This window comes from Lates calcarifer, linkage group LG3 (genome assembly GCF_001640805.2).
Source record: "Lates calcarifer isolate ASB-BC8 linkage group LG3, TLL_Latcal_v3, whole genome shotgun sequence".
NCBI lineage: Eukaryota > Metazoa > Chordata > Actinopteri > Centropomidae > Lates > Lates calcarifer.
The window spans coordinates 8,779,326-8,803,671 of record NC_066835.1 but is presented as its reverse complement, the minus strand read 5'-3'; the positions used below and the strand labels follow the sequence as shown (position 1 = coordinate 8,803,671).

The 24,346-nt window shown below is 42.1% G+C and overlaps 2 protein-coding genes and 1 long non-coding RNA gene across 3 annotated transcripts; 1 reads left to right on the top strand and 2 right to left on the bottom strand.

Annotated features, from left to right (window-relative positions):
- Positions 1-3,007: 3,007 nt before the first annotated feature.
- LOC108877575 (uncharacterized) lies at positions 3,008-24,346 on the bottom strand. The gene is made up of 2 exons (XR_007809161.1): positions 23,760-24,346; positions 3,008-3,790 (listed from the first exon to the last, which is right to left on the bottom strand). It is a non-coding gene; the product is annotated as an uncharacterized LOC108877575 (long non-coding RNA).
- On the top strand, positions 13,012-15,934 carry dlx6a (distal-less homeobox 6a). The gene is made up of 3 exons (XM_018667378.2): positions 13,012-13,753; positions 14,529-14,722; positions 14,995-15,934. Exons 1-3 carry the CDS (start codon positions 13,447-13,449, stop codon positions 15,232-15,234), a joined length of 741 nt encoding a protein of 246 aa, XP_018522894.1. The 5' UTR covers positions 13,012-13,446; the 3' UTR covers positions 15,235-15,934.
- dlx5a (distal-less homeobox 5a) lies at positions 19,879-21,800 on the bottom strand. The gene is made up of 3 exons (XM_018667340.2): positions 21,186-21,800; positions 20,602-20,786; positions 19,879-20,388 (listed from the first exon to the last, which is right to left on the bottom strand). Exons 1-3 carry the CDS (start codon positions 21,541-21,543, stop codon positions 20,074-20,076), a joined length of 858 nt encoding a protein of 285 aa, XP_018522856.1. The 5' UTR covers positions 21,544-21,800; the 3' UTR covers positions 19,879-20,073.

The window sequence follows — 24,346 nt, the reverse complement described above, 5'->3', positions numbered from 1 at the left end:
GAGAGTTTAAAAAAGGGCTTGATAATTCCTCTTAGGTGGATGATTTGCTGGTGAGCAGAGTGATGTGCATGATTTTTTTTCTTGTATACAACGCCAGGCCTTCCAAGTACCAGGCTGTATGGGTTTGATTTTTTTGAGGGGTGGGTGGGGGTTCTTCAGAACGATATGCTCCAGCTGCAGCCATGGCAGGAATTGGGATGTCATTTTGACATCCACAAAGCATGATTTGCCTCAAATTCCAAATATCAGTGACATTTTGTCTTAACCACTCTCATGCTGCTATGGTATGAATGGTTTACATTATTATCCTCTTCACTACCCATGGTTCCTAGCAGTGTTTCCATGTTCATGAATATTATGTGGCATTGTTAGAAATGTCACCATCATCATCGATACACAAAACAGCTCTATCTCTATTCACCTATATTCCTGTTCAGCAGCGACTGTACATATTCACAAACTGAATAGGCCTCACTCGCTGCAACTCTTAGCAACTGTTGCTATGTGTAACATTGTTGAACTCCACCTCTCGCTCGCTCTTCAAACGCGAATGACTAATCCATCACGGAGCACACTGAAAGCTCTTGGTGAGGCCTCTGGAGCCGCTTGACGCCCCCCGTGACCCTCTCCTGGATGTTTCCTCATTACTTTATAATGTATTCACGCTTATGCTTCCATGGCGCTCGCCCTGGCCTCGTAATGGGAGGAAGCAGTGAGCTGTTCCAATGCATACGAGCCCGGCACAATTTGCACTTCATTTTATTAACAAAAAACAGCCAGCCCAGCTTCTGGCGGTGCCTTGCCAAAGCTCACCAGGCTCCAATATGCGCTGCTGACAAATTTCCTGCAATGTGACGACAGGATAGAGTCTCTCAGCATCAGTGGGGTACCTCCGCTGGCCCCCGGGAGATGCTGTCATTATGCGTGTTTGCAATCATGGGAGCTGAATACCTTGGCTGGAAGTGAGGGAGAGAGGACTGACAGAGGGAGAGGGAGAGGGGGAAGAGATTGAGAGAGAGAGAGAGAGAGAATGAATGTTCGGCTCCTTGGCGGTGTTTTGAGCTCTCTGAAATGCATGTGCTATCATAGCAATGTTGTGTTTACCACAGCAGGAGGCAAACACAGAGTCACAGAGGAGAGGCGCGGAAACGCCAGACACAGTAAAATGAGCAAAATACATACATTAGGACTCTCTGTATTCACTACACACAAGCTGAGCTGAGGTAGAAAAAACTCATTTCAATATAAATGGAAGACAAGCAGGGAGTGTGTGTCTTTATATCAGCTTTTGAACATCACTTTTTTTTTTTTTTTTTGCTCGCCCATGGAAATATCCAGCAGAAGCCCTGAGACGAGTTTTGCTGGGAAGTCAGGATGTCAATGTTAATTTTCTTCCCGTTGCTAAGGAGACTCTCTCTCACAGAGGCCCTGGTTCCCTCCCCCATGGTCACCGCGCATTCAGTCAAAGGAGCCTTTCTGTTTCCAGCCTCCTTCGTCGCGCAATCAGACATTGAGGAACATCTCCGCATCGGGCCTGGCTCCATGGACCAGGGAGACCCCAACATCTGGGGGCTTTATTGATTTCCAGTTGGGGGGGTAGGAGGAGGGGAAATAGAGGTGGTGGTGGGGGGGGGGGGGGGGGGTGTATCCCTAGTGAGCTATTCAGTGCAGATTCTTTAGCACACAGCCAATCTTCTGCTGTGATTGTCATGCTAGTGTTTTGATGGTGGGGTGTAGTAGCCAGCCGCTTGTCTTACACAGGAGTAACACAAGCAAGCACTTTAATATATCAATACCATACCCCCCTTTGAGCCGGAGACTTAGCTGGTGGCCATATCAAGGGGAAATTGCTAATGTGAGGACAAGGTGCAAAGAAAGCATTGTAAACACTAAACATTTTAGTCTGTCAGCTCCTAGTCAGAAGTGGAAATCACTGACACAAATAGCTGTTGTGTGGCTGCCTCAAAATAATCCCTCTCAGCCTCTATAGTCACCTTTCCGACTGACACGCTGTGCTAGTTATCATGTAACACATCAGGAGCTTAAGGGGGTTTAGATGATATGCCGTATGGCTTGCATGCAATGCCAGACATAAACCCCTTTCCCTTACTGAGCTTGTTCTCTTTCTGCAATTGCACAGAAATGCTACAGCTCAGGTCATTCAATTACCACATCTCTATCACCACTATCATATTCTCTGCTGTCTTGTTGGTAAAACATTTTCAGAAATTTTTTTTAAAGTCTAAATCAATCAATCTCAAAAGGAGTTCCTAGTATTAGAGTAGAAACAATAAAGAAGCATTGCACTACTGCTCAAAAGCCTCAATGAAGCCTCAATTTTTACCTGATGTAAACCTCTCACGGCATCATTTCATTGTTTTCATGTCCCCCTGAAAAAATGTATTCCTTTAGAAAAATTGCACAAGTTCAGGGACAGGCTGTCACTTGAAAAAAAAAAAAAATAAATCAATGTATGTTTAAAATACATAGCAAAGACACACTGTTTTGTGGTGGATTTTATTCAGCTTTGAAACAGCAAGATACAGCCTGAAGGTTTCATTTCCACCTGACAGATTTAATTACATTAGAGTTAGGCACAAATTCCCTGCACTTACAATATAATTATTGTACTTTACACATTCATCAGTTTGGGTACAGTGCAAGCTCTTGTAAATCAACTTAATATTAGCAACACGTTATAATTCTAAGCCCTTATTTTACACACTGAATTGGGGCTACGCAGATTTATTTTCTCAGTGAATCCTTTAGTTCATGAAATAACAAAAAAATAGATAACATCAGATAACATCTATAAATGTACTTTTTTGTTTAATCAAAGTCCAACTAAAGATATTCAGTTTACAATGATATAATCAGAAAAAACTGTTAGTCTTCTCACCAGCCAACCAACAAAACAAATAAAAAACCCCTAAAATAATAAATAAGCAAATTCATTTTCTGTTGATCAACTGTTTCGACTCTACAAATGTTTGAGAATCCATGAGAGTCCGTGAACTAGTTTTATTATACATGCAGGACACATGCAGAATGTCAGTTACAGTTGCCTTTAACATGGAAATTGCCTGAGGCCTAATACAAGATCTTACCCTGATTTCTTTTAAGCGCATATATGCAGGCAACAGAGTTGCTGGCTGAGCGCTAAACAAGGAAAAGACAAAAATGACAGGGATTTCACCACCGAATCCTTTTAGCAGGCCACTGACACATGAATGAGGGCAAAGAGAGAGAAAGGAGAGAAGAGAGAGAGAGGGAGAGTGAGGGAGGGAGGGAGAGAAAAAAAGAGTAGACAACCAATTTGGGAGTAATGCAACTAAAAACTGACAAGTGTAATTTCATCCATCTGGGCCGATGTGTAAAAAGCGCTGCTCCGAACATTCCCCATGATTCCCCCTGATTGATCTTCCCCCGGTCTGAAACACCTATTATTAGCCACGAGCCTAATAGCACCAGGATGGCTCAGCGCTCTCCCAGGGGCCAATTCTCCGGTCATCTGCCCCTCACTCACCACAGCTGTGGAAACCAACCCAGGAGAGGGAGGAGAGACATTGGGGGGTGGTGGGGTGGTAGATGGAGCTGCCAAGAGGGGATGGAGGCGTACCTATTGTGGGGGGGGGGAGTGAAGGATAAGGGGGAGAGTGAGAGAAAGAGGTGTGGGGTTAGGGAGGGGGAGTGAGGTTGAGGGGAATGGGAGAGAGGGGTAGAGTGAGTATGAAGAGGGAGATGAAGAGGAGAGAAGGGGATGGGATGGAAGAGAGATGGAGACCAGTGACTGGACATGATGCACGGTGGGGGAGGGATGAAGAATGGGAGAGGAAGGTAGGCGTGATGGAAAAGCCAGGGGGAGATATTGGAGATGGGGAAAACAGGGAGACAAAGAGAGAAAAAAAGTTATTCAGAAGCATTTATTTTCTCAAAAAGAAAAAAAAATCACATTGTGCTGATTGTTGAAATTAAAAACATCTCTATATTCACTCACTTAATGCTCATTTTAATTTTGAAAAATTAATGAAAAGGCTATCACCAGGAGTCATATTCTACAAGTTCCTCAGGTGCGGAGGCTGGCCATGAAAAAGCTTCACAGAAAGCACAATGAACTTGTCTGAACTGAATTAAATCTGCAGACCATACCGTAGCTTCAGATATATTAATGCAGTTTTACTGGAAACATTTTAATGGTTTGATTTTAAACTTTCTGTAGGCACCATAATGTGCCTGTTTTTAATTATTTTTTAATTAACACAAATTTTAAATCATCTTAACTTTCTTAAACAGCAATACTTTAAGTACAATTATAATCATTAATATAAGCATTTGATAAATGGCTTATAACACATTATAATGTAATTATAAGCAGGTAGAAGTACTGGTACACAACTCTAACTCCTTCAGTGGACACCTGTCAGTGCTGTATAAATAGATAATTTATGACAATACAGTAACACACAGTTGTAATAATCTAAAATATGTTGTAATTGTTGGCAAATACTTAACATAAATAAACTCTTTAAAATGTCCTAATATCTGCTTATAACTACATTGTAGTTGTTTTAATATGTGTTAAATATTAGTATACTGCTAATCAATGCTAAAATATTCAAGGTTGAACTCGCTGTAAAATATTCAAGGTTGAACAAAACTTAGAACAAATGTGGCAAATCCATTTTTCAAACACTAATGATGTAGATGAAGACAATGTTCAAGGTCCCAAACCTAGAATTGCCATTCTGATGCCCAAGGTTAGATGTCAGCAATAAGAAAAGTTTGCAACATGAAGCTGAATGAGAGATGTTGATTGCTGTCTGGCCCTTTTGGGTGACTTTGCGATGGATTAAGGTCAGAAGTCATCTGTTAATCGCCCCTTCAGTCTCTTTGATTGAGTGAGCCCTCAGGTGAGGCGTAATGCATTTTCAAGGGCAATGATGGCAATAATTGGCTACCTTCACTTCACCAAAATGGACAAAGTCCTAAAAAAATCTCTCCACTTGAATCTGTCAGTTCAGAGCAAATGAAAATAGAGGCTCTGAGGGCTTTCCAGCCAACAAATTAATAACTGTGATATTATGAGGCTGGTTGTAGACATGATCTCCTGGCCAAATCATTAAGCTGATCTGTGATCTGTGCTTCGTTAATTCAGAGCACCCTGGACTGTGCTGCTTGTAAGTGTTTCACAGCAGTTGACATGATTCTGTTAGAAAGCGGATATGCTAACTGTTGAGGCCCAAGTGATGTTAATGGGATATGGTCACAGTCTTTTTCATAATACTGCAGGTCACCAAATCTGAAAGGCCACTTAACTGATGAGATTTTGTCTCTTATTTTTCAATTATTAACACTGCTCATTTTTTCCCCAAAAAATCACAGAGAGGTTATTTCAAACATTTGAAAGAAGGGTGGTCATTTTATTACTATTACTATTATCAGTTTTTAGTTATGAGACTACACAGCAGACTTCCTGATTATAAGTACTTTCAGTGCAGCTTGTATACAGTATATTATATTATTATATTAATATATATATATATATATATATATATATATTATTTTTTTTTTTTTTTTGCAACACTATGTTTTGGGGTTGTTTAATGATTGGCTGCAGTATGAAACCAAATGCAGCATTTAAACTGGAAATGAAATGATGATGATGATTTTGACAATAATAGCAGCAACAACAACAACAGGAGCACCACAATAGACATCAATAACCAGCTAATAATGATAATTATTATTTGACTGTCTTTGAGTATAAACTACATGTTAAATATCTGTAAGTATAATATGTTTCCTCACTGCAACAACATTGAGTTTTATTGAGCTTTATTTCTGTAAAACAGCTCATTTGTTAGGCCTTGCACCGCACACTAACTAGACTCTTGTCAGTCTGAGGATGACTCTTTCTTTTTGCTTTTTCTCCAAATGCAAAATAACCAGGAATATAGCCAAACTCAAAACTTGAACTTTTGAAACTGCAGGGCGTCCATAAATGCTACACATCATTTACCCAGTTACTCAAACTTTCTGCAAGCAAGATGATGACTTAACACAGCACAAAAACCAAACCAAAACCGTGGCCTGGTCAGGTCTGAAATGCAGTTTCAGGTAGGAGTGTTTTAAGGTGCGGCAGACAAAGGTCCACAGCTATCACCTGACAAACTCCCGCAACCCCGCAGCCCATGAGAACGTTTGAGAATGAGACATGCTCGTCCGCCGCACCACGTTTCACCAGGTGTGACTCTCTTTCTCTTCACCTTTTTTCCACCTCAGTTCACACTGTGCTCTTAAATTTCAAGCTCTTTTATTTTGCAGTCAGTATTGGCCATTGTGTGCAGCACTTCCTCCACTGGAGCATTCATTCCTACATGAGAGCCAGGACTTTCCTGTTGGAGCACACACACACTATTCTGTTATTAGTTTGTACTGTTGTGCATTCAAGATTGTGCAGGTCTTTTCCTGTGAGAGATGCATCTACAAGATATTCCCACCAACAGCATTTTCCAGTGATTTTCATATGAACTGCAAATGTTTAATCCTTTACAAGATCAAACATTCATGTTAATACCAATCTATATTTTCTCCAGTGCCATTTTAAAGCACTTCATGAGGAGAACAGAGCTCTTTCCTAGTGTTTTTTTTCCCTCTTTAATGAGGTTCATCTGGTTGTATTTGCAGATGAACCTCAGTCTCAGGTCTAAGTGAGATTTTAATAGCTCAGTAGTGAGTTTATTTATCCTGCATATGCTCCAAATTTTAAGTCTCGCAGTCATTATTGTTTTAAAGATAGTTCCTCACATGTTTACTCAGGCCTATACCTCTTATGGCTGTGTCCATGCATCTATATAGACCCTCCATAACATAGATATCTGAAAAAAGATATCTAAAAAAAAACAGAAATCCTTTTAATCCCTTGTATCAGTAATGGAGATTAATATTAGGTTGCTTGGACTCACACCAAACTTCATTGAGAATCTAGCTATTTTTAATTAATTTCCAATCGAAAAGCTGTAATATTCCTGTAATGTTGTTACACTAATGCTGCCGCTCTAACAACCTATTATTACTACGCTCCAACAAGGGAGTGAGAACAGTTGTGGTGGGGCATTTTAATATCCCTCCACAATTTATTATATCCTTTCTTAAGAGTTCACCATAATCCAGTGCTTTCGGGTGTCATTTCTCCATCTATCAGGCTCCATTCAGCGTGTGTGGCGCGCACTGGAGGCGCGCTCAGAGCCTGTGGAGTTTTTTTTTTTTTTTTTTTTTTTTTTTTTAACCACCTGCCTTGCTCGGACACAGACAGTAACCCACCCCACCCCCCACCTCCTCCCCAGCCTCCTCCTCCCCTCCCTCCTGTACCGATGATGGCCTCCTCGCCACAGGGATGTGTCTGTGTCACTGATAAATAATCCTCAAATCGCTGTTCATTAACGAAAAAACACACAAGTAAGAGGCCCTAAAATATCCCCCGACCTAGCGTTATGCTTGTTTTTTTAAACCTATCACAGTAATATTTCTGCTTTTAATAATATTCTTATTCTTCATATTTTTACAATATGGTGTTTTTATGGTAAGACTTTGCGCAGTACAGTCCAAAATGCAAGATTTAAAGACTTTAAACGAGCCGGAGATGCGATTAATGCGCTGATGATTATGGCGAACAACAGCAGAAACATAACAATAATAATAATAATGATAATACACGCAAGGATCGTGCAATAATTGCCGACTGAAATATTTTACACACACATATAAAAGTCCACACGCTCAACCTATTGCACCACAGGTTTTCTAAATTCTAATAATTGCAAATTTTGTCCTTCCATATGCATCTTTTTTTTTCCTCCACTGTGCCATGTTGATGTTCATTTGTGCCCAATGCTTCAACATTTCAGGATTTTTCTTAACGCTCCTCGTCGCCATGTATTCTTTCTTAATTTCTCTCTCTCTCTCTCTCTCTCTCTCCCTCTCTTTTTCTCTGTCAGGACAGATGAAAAGGCGCTGTAATTATTCCAGGAGGTTGGGAAATAAATGATTGTCTTTGAAGTAGGCCCGGGCCTTGGACTACATTAGAAGCCAAGCATGTGATTTGCAACTGTTGGAGTAAAACCCTCACTCTGCTGCAGTAAAAAAAAACGGGAAAAACGAGGAGGGTGGATTCTCGGCAAAAGAAAATGGTATCTTTGTTTGCTCCCCTTTGTTTACCGGGGGATTCTTTCTCATTTTCCCCCTCTTTTTTCATTTTTTACTAATTCATTTCAATGGCTTTCAAACTGGAAAATGGAAATGTTGCTCCTGCCCTCTATTTCGGCGGCAGCGTCCTGGCAACAGAGCAATTTTCTATCATCAGGGATAAACGGCATCGAACAGTACATTCTGATAAAAAAAAGAGCCCATGATTGCTGGCCTTCCTGTCTGTCATCTACCGACCAAATCCTCTCCTTCAAGACCGACCACTGTGCTGTCAGACCTAATAATGTCGCGTATTAAGTCGAGAGAGGAAGAGAAAAAAAAGAGGTGCGCCCTGGCACTCACGAGTCACCAACATAAAATTCACATCAACTTTTTTTTTGGATGTAGCTCCTTTTGTTATTGACCTGGTGCACGGGATCGTAGGGGTAGTTGTGTTTTCCAGCTCATGTACGAGCCAATAGAATATTCCTTAAATACCACCATTCATTGTCTTAGTAACATTGATAATATGGCTAAAATCTAAGGACACTGGACATTTCCATACCTAAATGTCTGATGGGGATATTCTACTGTTACAACCTCACGCTCATTGGCCTTCCTCTCTTCCTTTCATTTCAGAGACGAATGACAGAAATACAAAAACCACATGGCTGGTGCAAGAACACCGAGCGATGCAATCACTCAGGTGGACCTAAACATGCGGAGAGAGAAGGCGACAAGAGAAACAAGCAGTCTTAATTAGGACACACACCCTGAGTGGAAGAGGGGTGGGGTGGGGGGCGGTGGGGGACCAGTGCAGCTTCAGTCGTGCCAAATTAAACCCATTAGTCCAGCGTGAGAGGCTGTGAGGACTCAGAGGCGCGGGCCTTTGCTTATATTTGTGGTCATTCTCCCAAACAAGCTACACCGGGTCCGTGCTAAGGCCCACCCTCTCCCACCCTGCACCTGGGGGTCCATGCATATGCCAATTTCGCTATTTACCGGAGAGATAATGCAATCCTAATTTATGATGCAAAACTTATTGTAAACAGTCGTCTGCCCCGGGAGCGCGTGGTTTTCTTTATGACAAAACCGCACTAATTTTTCTTGGTGTAGTTGCACGCTTTTACAAAACACATCAAAGCTTTTGCATAAGTGGGTTTGCATTAGTACGCTGTGCGCAATTTATGTGCGTAAAAGCGGAGAGCCAACCATTTGTTGTTGGGGGGGTAAATTCTACTGGAGCATTATAAAGGCTGATCGGTAATCATTTTGGGCTGATGTGTGTGTGAGGAGGAGGAGGAGGGGGAGGGGGGTGAGTTGCTCCCCTCTGAATCCAGTTACAATGAACCGTGTTATACTGACAGCTGTGTGGTATGCATCTGCGCTTCCATTCGCCACTTCCCGCCCTTCACACACACACACACACACACACACACACACACACACAGGCAGAGATGGAGAGTTCGTTGACGCCTGACTGTCTGTGACGCGCCAGTGGCTTTGCGCTGCGGAGAAGGGAGACATGTTGTTTAAGTGCGTCCCGGTCTCTGTCTGCAGTGACAAGACCTCATGCGTCCCAGCCAACCCCTCCAAAAAAAAAAAAAAAAAAAAAACACAACAAACAACAAAAAACACAACCGGGTCCCCGAACAGCCAAGGAGGTGGCTTTCCATGCGAGCCAGTCAATAGCAGTTTAGAGGGACCCGACCGCAGAACGCCCAGCCTCTCGCTACAATTATGATCTGGGTCTTGCTGGAACTCCGCGTTAACGCTTGGAGATGATTAACACATGTGGCCAGATGACAAGAGAGAAGTCAAGAAAAGACGCGCCGTGTTAAAATAGCCAGTGACACACATTCAGGGAGAGGAGGAGGAGGAGGAGAGAGGGAACTAGTCATATTTTTGAAAACTGGCCTCCTGAGAGAGATGTGTGCGTAAATCCACCATGGCCCTATCCATGCGCGCACTGATATTTCCAATTCTGTTTAAGGCACCTTCCTTCAAGGACATATAAACTGACACTGACTGTGTTAACTATAAAATAACGCCAGGTTACACAAGCAACCGTAGTGTAAAATATTCTCACTTTCCATGCATCCCTTATCCCAGACAATGGATGTCAGGGAAATCCCAGGCCCTGATACATCCGCAGTGGTTGGATATTGGAGTGATTTTTAGAGAGTCATTCATCAGCGTTTATAAGACAGCTGGAAATAAAGACCACTTCTGTTAAACCACCGCGGCCATTGATTGTGCTGAAGGTCAATCATCTACTTAGGGACAAAGTGATTTTTAGATTTGCAGCTTGAACGCTGTTCATTTTGTGAGTGACATTTCGACGGAGTGAAATCTAAAATAATTTCTCTCCAGAATAAGGCTATGAACTCCTATAATCCAAGATTAATGGGGCAGAGTACAAACAGGAGCCAGGTGGAACGTGCGTTAAAGGCTTAATGTATCGGATTTCTGCATTTTAAAACATTTGCTTCTGTAAAAACAAAATCTTGTATACATTGTCCACTGATAACATCCTACACAGGCCCGTGCACGGCTGCTTCAGCCCTATGCGCCTTGCAATTAGACACGGTTGTCAGCATGCATGCGATAGACTACATCTTAAACATTTCAAAAGCACCAAGGTCGAGTATGTCATGTTCTCCCTATTCAAACAAATCCGTCCTTTCACCACTTCACTTAATCTCATTGTGCGCAGAAAAGCCTCCCAACACGCCTGCGGGACACCAAGACTGTGACACTACCCGCACTGCTATCCCGCAACCTAATAATCCTGCGGTGGCACATACACACACACACACACACACACACACACACACACACAAACATACATGATGCTGCAAAAGCCTACAGAATGGAGACGTCTCATTTAATCAAGCACAGAGATTTTTGTTTTAGCCCGCGGGGGGAAGCAACTAGCATCACTGCAAAGCATGTATGTCTTTGTAGTAGCACTCAAAAGGCGATTAGAAAAGGTGCAGGATCTGGTTTCTCTTCTGCGTGTCCAAGTGGAACACGGACAGGGGGGAATTGGCCACTATGTTAAATCAGTGAGGGGTGACCGAGGGGGTGCTGACTCCTGCAAGGTCTGCAAAAAAGGCCACTGAAATACAGAATTTATCAGAGGTAATAAAAACCATTCAGCAATGTTAGGAGGATTCAAAAGAAGCTCTTACCTGCAGCAGCCCCCCTGCAGACACAGAGGTGCTAAGATTTTTAAAAGATTTAATGAATCTAAGAAAGTCTGGAAGAGTAAAACAAAATCCGTGTGGATGCCTCGCGGCTCACAGCTCAGCCTCTGTGCTCCTCTCTTGGTCCGCTGCTGTAAAATGATTATCCGGCTGGGTTGTGCACTTTTAAATCCCACAAAGTAAATAACAACCGTAGCTGACGATAATAGCAAGGTACCAAGTTCTTGTTACAGAAAAGGAGAAAATTGAAACTAAACGCTGCATTTAGACAACCATTTTTGATAAGAGGATAATTGAGGCGACACTGGCGTATAATTAGGGGATAATTTATGCTATATCCACTTTTATTCCACCCTCCCAAAATAAATCCAGTCCATAATCATTACAGGCGAATTGTTCTTAATTTTATAGCTGCAATTTGAGTAAAGTGTGGCCGCTAATCAAATAGGTTTTCGTAGTAACTTGATTGCAACCATAATTATTTTTCATCGCCTCTTTTTTTTCGTGTGTGAAATCTTTGCGGCAGAAAAAAATGTGCTGAAAGTGGTGCAAAACATGATTTGAATACCTACTGCGTTAGTATAAGCGGAAATAACATTTTTATTCTTATTTGCGAATCGAACATCGCAGCCCTCAGAGGCAAACTGTATAATTTACATATATTGAGGACCCTATCAGGCCTCATATTACAAGAGGGATAAAAGACACTGTCAGTTTATCTCGGTATCCACCCTTCTATCTGCAAAATAACCTATTGTACCTCAGGCATATTGTTATTTGATGTGTCACATGTACTGTATTTTGAATTGTCTGAGGATCCTTAATCATATGGTCAGTAGCCCCAGGAAAAACGAACAGTTATAATATATGTTACTTTCAGAGCAGGAGGGGGGCTTGAAGAGGGACTGCTCATTAAGGCGACAACAAAGCAAAAAAGACTACACTGCAAAAAGTGAGTTATTTAAATCATTTCTTTAAAAAAAAGAAAAAAGAAATACATGCCAAAGTTTTAATTTGTGCATAAAAATCCGCAGAGTTGGGGGCCTATTTTCTCTTACTTCCAAAGCAATTCCACCTGTTTCAGGAGTTTCCCTGACATAAAACAGATGACTCCGCTAGTGTAAATATGTATAGTGGAGCTAAATGTAGAAAAATCTTTTAATGTACATTTAATACGACTGGGATTATTCCATAGTCATTTGTAAATGTTTATAAATTTGAAGTACAAATATTTAATCCCTCGAAATCATGATAGACGACTTGTAAAGATTAATAGGTTTTGTAGTGGTGGCTAACTTGTAAACAATTTACTGGTATTTGTTGTTTTTTTTTAAATTTAATATTACATAGGATTATTAATGTTCCTGAATAGGATGTTTGTGTGATGCTTTCCTATAATTCCAGAGGAAAGGAGGAGTTAAAAGCAGAGAAGGAAAAGAGGCACATATAGACTTGCTGGCTCATCAGGCTAAAATCAAAGTGCGTACTGTATATGTTGCGCGTCGTGCGTAATTTGGGTGTTTGGGTAAAACAAAAACAACAAAAAAAAAAACAAAATGGACTCGGCAATTCCAAAAGAGCTGGTTTTACGTGTGAAGGTTGTCTGTAGGAATTAGGCGCCTTTCCCACCATATATTATTTCCCCCATAGTTGTGGTGGGAGCTGGTAAGGTGGGTTAACTCCAGCTCAAGTCTCCGTGAAGCGCAGAGCACTGATGACGTTGGGTTGGATGACCAATCGGGAGGCGCTGCCCTTTGGAGACAAACCATTTTACTTGTAGTGTCTGCATCAAGTCTGGAAGCAAGGGCTCAATTTTAACAGAATCCACCTTAAAATCTCTCCCTTAACTTATGCCTACCTTCCACCACTTTGAGTGAGAATATCACAGGACAAGGGGGGGAAATAAAGACGCCTCGGGAAAATTCGGGTGTTAATAGGACAATATCTGTTCGCGGTGGAGAGGGGGAGAGAGACAACAACACAGCGAGGGAGAGAGAAAAGCGATTTGGTCTTGAGAGAGAGGGGGGTGAGTGCTCTCAAGGCAGAAAATTCGATGATGACCATGACTACGATGGCTGACGGTCTGGAGGCTCAGGACTCGTCCAAGTCTGCTTTCATGGAGTTTGGGCAGCAGTCGCACTCGCAGCAGAGCTCCCCGTCGATGGCCAGCGGCCACTACCCGCTGCACTGTCTCCACTCCGGCTCACACGCTCACCACCAGCACGACAACACCCCGTACCCCGGGACCAACACCTACAACAGGTCGTTACCCTACCCCTACGTGAGCCATCCGCACCACAGCCCGTACCTGCCATCCTATCACAACAACACGGGAGGACAGACAAGGTTAGACGGCACAGGTAAGAGACCCCCCTCCCCCCCTCCATTTTTTCACCAGCCGAGTGAGGGGGGAAAAAGCACCGGCTTCGCGTCCATCCCCCGGCGCCTCTTGACAGCACCGTTAAGCGCGTACCTTCTTGTTTTTTTTTTAAAGTATACGGGTTGGTAACCCCAGAGCTGCGGGACTGAAACCCTTTCTCCCTGCCCCGGTGGTGGTGTCATGCCCAAGTCACTGCACGGCCAGTCCACGAATTCGGACGAATGATCTTTTCACGCGTAGGTGGGCGAATGCATCGAAGGAAAAAATCGTGCGTAAATGGCACCGGGGATAATTCGAGATCCAGCCTATTACCTTCCTCAGCTCTGCAGTTGTTGCTGTTGCCGTGTTTTTTTTAGCACTCCCCTCAAAAAAATCTGTTTTAATGCCCGGGGTGTGATCATCACGACCGTGCAATCCTCACCAACTACTCGTGGAAATTAGGCAGCCCGCACGCCTTGAATGTTGTAATTAGCATTTAATTGACATGTCATTACCAGCAATATCCTAAATATGACAGCGTATGAGGATTGTGGCTGTCCACGGCGCGTAAAGGCAACGCGAGATGTCAACGTTTATCAGCCAGAATTTCCACTTTTTTCCCCTCACACTTTTCACTCTGCTCATCTGAATTTATCGACACCTTTTTTTTTCTTCTTTTTTTTTTTTTTACACATTTCTGTTGCATGCACAAACAGAAAAACTGAGCACAGTCTCGCTGTGGTTTTGCATAATAACATTGCTTGTTTTTGTTGCAGAGCAGCAGAAAACGACAGTGATTGAGAATGGGGAAATTCGTTTTAATGGGAAAGGCAAGAAGATTCGCAAGCCTCGGACAATTTATTCCAGTTTGCAGCTTCAAGCACTGAACCACCGTTTCCAGCAAACACAGTACCTCGCTTTACCGGAGCGCGCCGAGCTGGCTGCCTCACTAGGACTAACACAAACCCAGGTATGACAGGAATACACACGGCTTTACATTTTTACACTACCTCCCGCAAATGATCGTGTATATTATCCTATCAATTAAAATAGGCTTTCTGATATTTTTCTTTGAATTATTTGGTCATGTGCTTTTATTTTGGTGACGATTTTCCCACTAATTCTGCAGAAAGTAACCATCATCCTCACAGCTCCTCTTTATCCATGTGTCTAATCGCATGCACCCCTCTCCTCCTCCTCCTCCTCCTCCTCATCCTTCACCTCCTCCTCTCCCCCCTGCAGGTAAAGATTTGGTTCCAGAATAAGAGGTCAAAGTTCAAGAAGCTGCTCAAGCAAGGCAGCAACCCGCACGAGAGCGACCCTATCCCGGGCTCCATGTCCCTCTCCCCGCGCTCCCCGACCATCCCTCCGATATGGGACGTCTCGGCCTCTTCCAAAGGAGTAAACATGCCGGCCAACAGCTACATGCCCGGCTACTCTCACTGGTATTCCTCCCCACATCAAGATTCGATGCAGAGATAGACTGACAAGGCAAGAAAATTACAAAAAACAAAAAAAATAAAAATAAAATAAAGGGGGGGTCAGTGTGAGCTGTCTCTGGGAGGCCTCCGGATCTCCGCCATGCAGTCCCCCCCTCCACCCCCCAACGTAGCCTACAATTTGTGTCAAGTTGCAGAGACTGGATGCTGGAGGAGAGGAGGAGAAGAAGAAGAAGGAGACGAAGAAAAAAAAAAAAGACACCCCCCCCCCCAACCACCACCTCTGCTGCAGGATAAAACGCAGCCAAGCCTCGGTGTGATGACACAAACAAGGGAACTAACCTTTTACCTTTTTTTTTTTTTTTTTTTTTTTTAGCGTACACGGCTGTTCAGTGGGCTCCGCATATTTGTTATGCTTTCATTCATGTCAACATCTGAACGTCAATATACCAAATATTATCAGTGACATTTTCGCCAACTTTGGGGGCAAAAAAAAGGACTTGCTTACACCTCTCCATGCGGCTGTGGCGCCCTGAACCTTTTCGCCATGGTGGACTCCTGACTGCTTTTATTTTTTAAATTTTTTTCCTCTTTTTTTTGGTTTGGTTTTTTTTTAATTTCATTGGTTGTTTTCTTCAACATGCAAAACCAAGCAAATTGTCTGTCTGTAAATATAATCTGCGATTTTAGTTGTACATACACTTTTTATGTTTTGTCAGATTGAGTAAACCGTGACTCAAAAACAGACGCCTGCTGTTGCATGATTTCCAAAATATGAAAAATCTTTTTTTTTTTTTTAAACTAGGCCTCTTTTCCATGCTCCATATTGGGCCAACATCAACACTAGAACAGGCCTATTTCCCGTCTGCCATGGTGTGTACAAGCTTATATCAGACAATATGAACATACAGTCAGTTAATGACACAGTGCTCGTGTGAAAAGCCTCACCAGAGTAAACATCTTAAATAAATCCAAAGCGCTCGGGTGGCATGATGAAGAAGCGTCTTGCAGTATATAGATTTATCAAATGCGCTCAACACCAGAGGAAATTAACTTACCCCTGCACCGCTGCTTGTCTACATTCAACCTCGAAAGACATTTGCTCCAGGTCCAGCTTATCTTGTCATTTCACCCTCAATTATTAGAAGTATTGACAAAATGTTTTCTCCCTTCTCTCCGTCCTAATGCAGGGCGTTAAATGCCAAGCTCCACGGGATCGATGTTGAACAAAGCAGCCAGCTGCAGTGGCGTTCAATATGAAGGAGATATTTGGGACAATTTGTGGGTTTTTATCCAAGTGAGGCTTTTTTTCCATTCTCATAAATGCAGGCATAATTAGGGTAATTTTTGATGTAGCCCGCTGATTACAGCGTTTTTACCGTCAAAGATAATTACCTGTAATTTTCTACCACTTTTAATACTAAAAGGCATCTTTATTTGGATTTGAGGTAGCACAGATGGAACAAAAGGGAAAATTATTCGGTTATTCATATACAAATTGCTGAGAAGAGTGAGCGCTCGGGATATTATCTGAAATTACGACTGCTGAAAAGCTCCACGCAGCTGTCAAAGTCGCGGATGTCCCACTGGCGCACATTCAGCCTCTATACCTGGGGGCCACCCCCACCGCCGCCGCCACCATCAGCAGCACTACCATCACCACCACCACCACCACCACCAAAGGCTGGGGGGCTCCTGCACGGGCCCATGTGCAACCCTTGATCTACGGGCTGCAGGGAGCCTGAACGCAGCAGTCGAGTAAACATCAACAGAGCTCATAAATACACAGTGGTGAGCATTCAGATCCAAGAACTGACAGGTTTCATCATGTTCTGGAAATGGAAAAAAGGGGGCTTTGATGAGCTAAATGAAAGAAGATAGATAGATAGATAGATAGATAGATAGATAGATAGATAGATAGATAGATAGATAGATAGATAGATAGATGTGATAGTGGTAAAGTGCAGCAGTGACAGGGACAGATATGGGGGTGGGGGGTGGGGGGTTACGGAGAGGGAGGGATGTGTCACTTCTTGCTCTGTGAGCTCTATCAGCACGAGCTGATTCACTACAGCAGACTTCTCACATAAAAGCTCCCCTATAGCACCTGACAAGGCTTCACACACACTCATACACACATACATCACCACATTAACTGTATGTACCACAGCAGCGCCGGAACAAACCTCGTAAAGACATCGCCCAGCATTTCAAACACTCTCTCCAGCAAATAATACAAGAAATCAGATGTTTGGAAAAGGTAGAGTTTTCCATGTCTCTGACTATACAGCTCAAGGCTCGTTGAAGACTAAATTTTCCAGTCAAGGGTGTCGCAGCCTCCTCTAAGATCAGGAATAAGTCACAGGACAGAAGATATAAGAACTCGTCCTTACCTTGCTCCGCTTCTCTAACACAGACTAAACCAAAAAAGGGCGCTGCACCGTTTTTACTGCTGGTGGTTGAATAAGCAAATCCAGGTGGGAAAGTGTTTGCACACCCCGGTAAGCTCTTATATATTGCCTGCAAAATTAGCTGTTATTACTGTCACTGTTTAGTGATGGCGAGCTTGAAAAAAAAGCCCTCTGCAATCAAGAACCAAGCGCATCTTTGCAAATTATAGGTAATTGTCAATGTCCAGATTATGATAATGGAGGCCCCTAATCCTGGAGAATAATTATTGTGGAGTGTTACAGTTGAAGCTGTCCAGTAAAGCTAACTGTCATTATTTAGACTCGATTTGCAAAACGGGGGGAAACTAGCTGAGTGGAAAATGTTCGGTTGGAAATAAACGGGGGCTCTCGATATAATGGCACCACTACTGTGTGTGTGTGTGTGTGTGTGTGTGTGTGAGTGAGTGAGTGAGAGAGAGAGAGGGAGAGAGAGATGGATGGATAGAAACATACAGTAGTGGTGTGTCTGTGTGTATGAGAGAGATATACAGGTCTATGTGTGCAACCGTGCATGAGGCTGTGCGCGCGCCTGGGTGATCTTGAGCACGTGTACGTGCAATGCGAAAATCAGAATTTCTCGAGTGACCTGCTCGCATTGTAATTACGGAATAGTGTTTAGTTTACATCAGAAATGTGGCCGAAAACAACAACAAGCAGCGAGGAGTTTTAGATTAAGAAGATGGTTTTATAGTATTTTGCATCAGTGTGTGTGTGTGAAGTGTATTCAGTAGGCTGCTGCAACCAGGAAAAGGAAGAGGATTCTGTGTCAGGTGGAAATGGTAACATGCATGGGTCAGTGTGTGGGTCAGATGCAGTATTGTTTAGTGTGTTAGAGGAGAGGGGGGGAAGGGAGGGTGGTTTTGTGCAACATGTTCGTTCACTTATATGATTTCTGTGCATATGGCCGGGCAAATTCAATTAGATCAATTTTCAAATCCCCCAATGTTTCTCACAGTGGCACGGTTTGTTTAGCGGTTTTGCAGCGGCAACGCTGGTATTACTGCCTGCTAATAACATGGTGAAATTGTGGAGGATTTTTCTTTCTTTTCCCTTTCTTTCTTTTCTTTTTTTTTTCTTTTTCTTTCTTTCCTTTTTTTAATTTTACCCGGAAGGTGGGCTGCGGCCGGGGACTGGCAGAGCTCTGGAGCCGGTCTACCCCCACAGGAATGCGGATTGTCTCAGATCTCCGTGCCGCCCCCCTCGCCTCCTCTCTGCCATTCAAAGCGGCTAATTGTAGGGGACACAAAGCGAGAGCGACTGCAGACTGTCTGCTGCGAGAGGCAGGCATTTTCTTTACAGACGAGCTGGAACCAAAGTGAAAGGCTCAATCAGGTTCTCCTTTAAAACACAATATGAATGATCAAAAGGTTATCATGTTGGTGCTGATCAGAGGCAATACTGACAATAATAATAATAATAATAATAATAATAATAATAACTTCAGACTGGTAAATATCAGGATAAATAAGTAACAAAATACAGGGGGATTATCATAATAATTTGGGTTGATTTAAAATTTTGAATTATTATAATAATATCACATATAACATCTGATATCACCATAAATCTGATTGTATGAAAAAATCAAGAAAAGGTTCCTATACTGACTTCCACACACACAATGTTAGTCTCTATAAAGCATTATAGAACTATATATAATGATGTGCTGCAGAAATCACAGCAACAGTAATATCAAAGGACAAATCAACCCAGTTCAATGAGCACTAGAATTCAATTAAGGTAAGTGTAATTATAATGGTAGGCCAGCTGTGGTACACAGTAACAGTAACCACAGTAATGTTTTCTCACAAATGTATTTACAATTTTTTTTTTTTTTTAAATGCTTATTGTCTACACCAAAATTCTTATTCTTTTCTTTCCATATTCAGCAAATGTAAATTAAACTGAGCCTGGTCATGAAGATATTTCTCATTCCCATCTCCAAGACCATCTGTATCAAGTATGTCTGACACTGTTTTTAATAATAAATAAATAAATAAATAAAATAAACACAATAAATACAGATTGTGGCTGTTACTGTAAAATAAAAAGGACTAAGATTAGATATTTTCTTTGGATAATTCATGTCAACACTGAGCAGCTGTGATTTACAGCCTTGTATGAGAAATGTCACCTGAGGCTCACAGACATTATTTATGTCCTGATTTTCAGAGTAAATACCTGAGGGTTAAAATAATAATAAGAGATAATAACAGACTGCAGTGAGGCCGGAAGTGTCAAAGTTCCATTGTCCATTTAAACGTTTAATAGTCTTCCAAAATGCAATAAATTACATGCACACATTTACACATTTTACACGTTTCTTCTATGACTGTCATCAAATACATTGCATATTCCTCTGAAATTTGAAACACGAGTCCCATAGAAGGAGAAAAAAAAGAGTTTGAAATGAACAACAAGGTTTTTTTGTTTCAATATAACGTCCCCGCTCCAAGAGCCAACGAGTGCTGTATCGAGTTAGGGGTCTGCAGGTGGGAGGCCATGGAGCTGCCGGCCGAGGTGTACCACGACCCCGAGTTTTCCAAAAAGTTAGAAGTCGTCGTGTTGATGTTCTGTGGCTGTAGGCTGTGCGGCCTGGAGGGGCCCTGTGTGTCCCAGACGGCGGGGGACTGTGGAGAGTTGCACGCCATGGGGTCGCTGGAACTGGGACTGTGCTCCGGTGGAAGCTCGCCGTTTTTCATGATCTTCTTCATTTTTGATCTCCTGTTCTGGAACCAAATTTTCACCTGGAAAAAGATCGAAAACAACACGATATTAGCGTCTCGTATACAACTGGAGAAACAACAGAGTGAAAAAGAGACATGCTTGGAGCGTAAAGACGCACGAAAACAAAGCTCGCCAAGATGGAAAATATTCTAATTAAAATGCATTCTAAACGCGACATTTCCACAATTTCCAAGTAAAAACACATTAAAAATGATTCTAAACAACAATCCCACCTGTGTTTGCGTGAGTCCCAGCGAGGCAGCCAGCTCGGCTCTCTCCGGCAGAGCCAGGTACTGTGTATTCTGAAACCGCCTCTGCAGGGCGGCCAGCTGGAAGCTGGAGTAGATCGTACGGGGTTTTCTCACTTTCTTCGGCTTGCCGTTCACCATCCTCACCTCAGGCTCGCTTATCTCTTTTTCTGTCAAAAATAACCATAACGAGAATAAGCATGTGTACCCGGTATAAACTGCAGTATCTCTTAAACACCTTTTTTTGTGGGTTGTCACATAAATATCCCTTAAAATCCAAGTAAATCCAGTTTTATAGAGCAAAATAATCCTAGACCGACAAAAAATTAATCTTAGAATAATAAAAAATCGCTCTGAATCATGTAGTTTCAAATAAAAAGAAATTTCTATTTCTTCCTTATTTACTCCTTTAGCTCCAGATTGCACATTTCTGCCTTTTGAATGCAGAACAACATTAAATAAACAATAAAATTGGACAGAAGTCAGACTATACTTACAAAACAAGGAAACTCCATTACTAAATAATAATCTACTCTTATGATAATAATAAAAAATCTGCGGGCCCGTACCTTGTGGACTCGGCTGGGCTGGCACTCTGCTGTAAGTCCCAGCATACTGGTGGTAGGCGGGGGTCGTGTACGAGCTGTAATCAGAGTAGGATTTTGTCGAGTAATTTCCAGCGGACGCGTTTACACCCGGGTACTGGTACTGGTAGGCATTGAGAGGCTTCCCGTACGAGGTGGAGCTGGGCGAGCAATAGCCGTGAGTGACTCCAGCTGCGGGACTGTAGTAGCCAGAATCCGTGGCGGTGGACTCGGGTAAAGTAGGAGATTCCTGAGACGGATGGTGCATGGCGGAGAGTTGAAAGGAGCTCTGAAAGTCTGCGGGTTTCACACTCGGGATCCTCCGGTCGAATACTCCAGTCATAATTCGAGAGCGAACGCGTGGGTAGGTTTTATTTAATTAGCGAGATTTTTTTTTAAAGCAGTCTTGACTCCAAAGTGGTGTGAAAACTACACTGGCATTGTCGAAAGGCTCTCAGGCCGTCGGGCTCTGATGAAGACTGCAGCCAGCCCCGCAGCAAAGACTTGGTTAAATCCTAAATCGCGCTCTTACGCACTGCAGGGAGGATCTGGTTCCATTGGCCAAGGCGCACACACAGACACAGCTACACCCAATTCACTCAGCCAGCTTTCTTATAGGGGGGAAACCACCCGGGCTATGTGGCTGCATTGTTGTGTTTTTATTCTATCAATCAATGGGAGCAATTAAAGTGTTGGCCGTGTCGCCGGTCGACGTTTTCAGAGGGATGAATTAGAGGGACAGAACCTCATTACCAAAAAGGCCTCCTGCTGCAAGACTGACCGATTATTACGATTGTCTTCATTATTCTTTATTTATGCATTTTATTAAAGCAGGCTCGGCTTTAGTCTATTAAGTAAGTTAGACAAAATAACCTCAGAATGATAGCATGAAATCAAATGTTACAATCATCTCACTTAAAGGGAAATGAAGCATAAAACATTATTATTCATTACATTAGGTTGATCATTTAGCTCACTGGTTGTTATTTACTGTTTTAACAGGCATTTAGGTGAAGCCCGATGTAATATTCGATATAACCCATTCCTGAATATCTAACACAGTGTCCAATATATGCAAAATATTATCATCATATCCAATATATTCAATGTCCTATATATATAATATATTCCATAACTAACAATAGTCACCCTCACACAAAAGTCGCTTTTCAATTCCGTGCTAAATGGTTTTTGATTGGCAATGTAGAGTAATGCCAATATTGACCAACTTCTCCCCACAGGATCATTAAAGATTCATCTTATCTCGTGTTAAAACCTGCAGCCGAGTTTGCTAAATCAATGTCCCTCAGTCTACACATTCAGTGGTGAACAGCGCCGACCAGTGGGTTAACTGAGGAACTGCACGCCACGCTCACTCTAGGGGCAAACACCCACAAAGACACAGTGATTTTGACAAAGAAAAATGGATGATGTATCACTGTTAAAGCAAACGAAAGGCAAACTATGATAACAAAGTTAAGCGTCAAAAAGGATTTAGGGCAACAGGCGTGAGGATAGAAATCCTAAATATTGGGTATAATACTAAAGACTGTTCACTGTGTTTAGTATTATATCCTATTGTGTATCTTATATTACCAGTATCATTTGGCATCAGTGAATCCAGTATATGATAATGCACTGGTATGATAATGCACTGGATACACTGTATCCACTATTCAGGGTCATAGTCACTGTGAACACGCAAAGGAAGTAGTGTTTTGAGCTGCATTCATCTTACTTTCATTGACCAGTCTACAACCTCTAGTATAACTACTGGTAAACATACAGACATACAGACAGATTGATAGATTAGACAGATAGATAGATAGAAGTGCACAAACAGTGTCTACATGGAAAACTCATCAGAAGGAAACTTTATCAGCAACCTCATCACAAAAGTCAACATTGGAAGTATGCAAAGCTACAGCTGGATGAGCCAGAATCATTTTGGAAACACATGCTGTGGACAGATGAAGTGAGTTCACTGGCTATCATCACCAAAGATTAATTTGGAGGGAAAAGGGGAGCAGCAATAGGTTAAAAGAAGACCTTTGTGGTGGAAATATTCTGCCTTGGGGCTGTGTGGCAGCCAGTGGTACAAGAAAAATTACACAGGTAGAGGGAAGAATGGATTCCACTATATCAGCAGATGGATGCTAATATCCTGCAGTCAGGAAAGTAAAAGTGAAAAGAGGGTGGCTTCTACAACAAGACAATGATACAGAGCAGGCCTCAAAATCCAACATGAACTACTTTAGAAGTACAAGGTGACGCTTTTGAACAGCCCCTACAGTCTCATGATATGAATCTCACCAATGAAAATCTGTGTGCAAGACACTTTTAGCCGTTACAAAAAGTGTTTCTAAGCTAGGTAGGAGGGGGTGGTGGGCAAACTTTTGCACGCCACAATTACTGTTCTTTTGTATTTAAGTAACAGTGCACTAAAATTCGAAGAATTGTCAGTTTGTGTCTCTTTGCTGCAAAGGTTGTATTTATATCTTTTCATACAAAAGCTCAACAAAATATGTAATTTGCCCAGGAGTACAGGTGTTGGCTTACCTTCTTTAGCATCCCGGAAATACTTCGCCCACCAAGACCACGAATTTCTTCCTGTGGTGTCTTGCTTGTTGACAAGTTTTAACCAGCTCGGTTTGCGGTTCACATTTTCTTAAACCAGGGCACACATATACACATACTGTACACATATTTTTTTATTTACTTAATCACGAAAACTACCGTTGTTGTGCGGTTATTCGATTTGAATCGGGGTCAAGGCTCAGAGCGCGCAGCGTACGTCTGACGTCACTAAAGAGTTCAACCAGCAAGATAGTTCCCTCCCTTTTATATTGTCCCCTCACGTATATTGAAACACAAACTAGTGTCTTTTAGAGTGAAACAGAGTTTAACAGATTTAATAACAGTTTAATAACAAAATAGTTATCAAAAGGTTAATGTTTTAATCAGAAAAGTCATATTATTCAACTTATAAATACTTTGCACAAGTAAAATGACACTAGTGTCTGCCATTTGCCTTTTTTCCCAAGCTTTTAGCTTCTTAATAGTTCTAATTATTTTGTGCGTTATTGTGGATTGTATTTATGTGCTGACGGTATAAATACATCGTTTGTAAAACAGGAATCCAATAA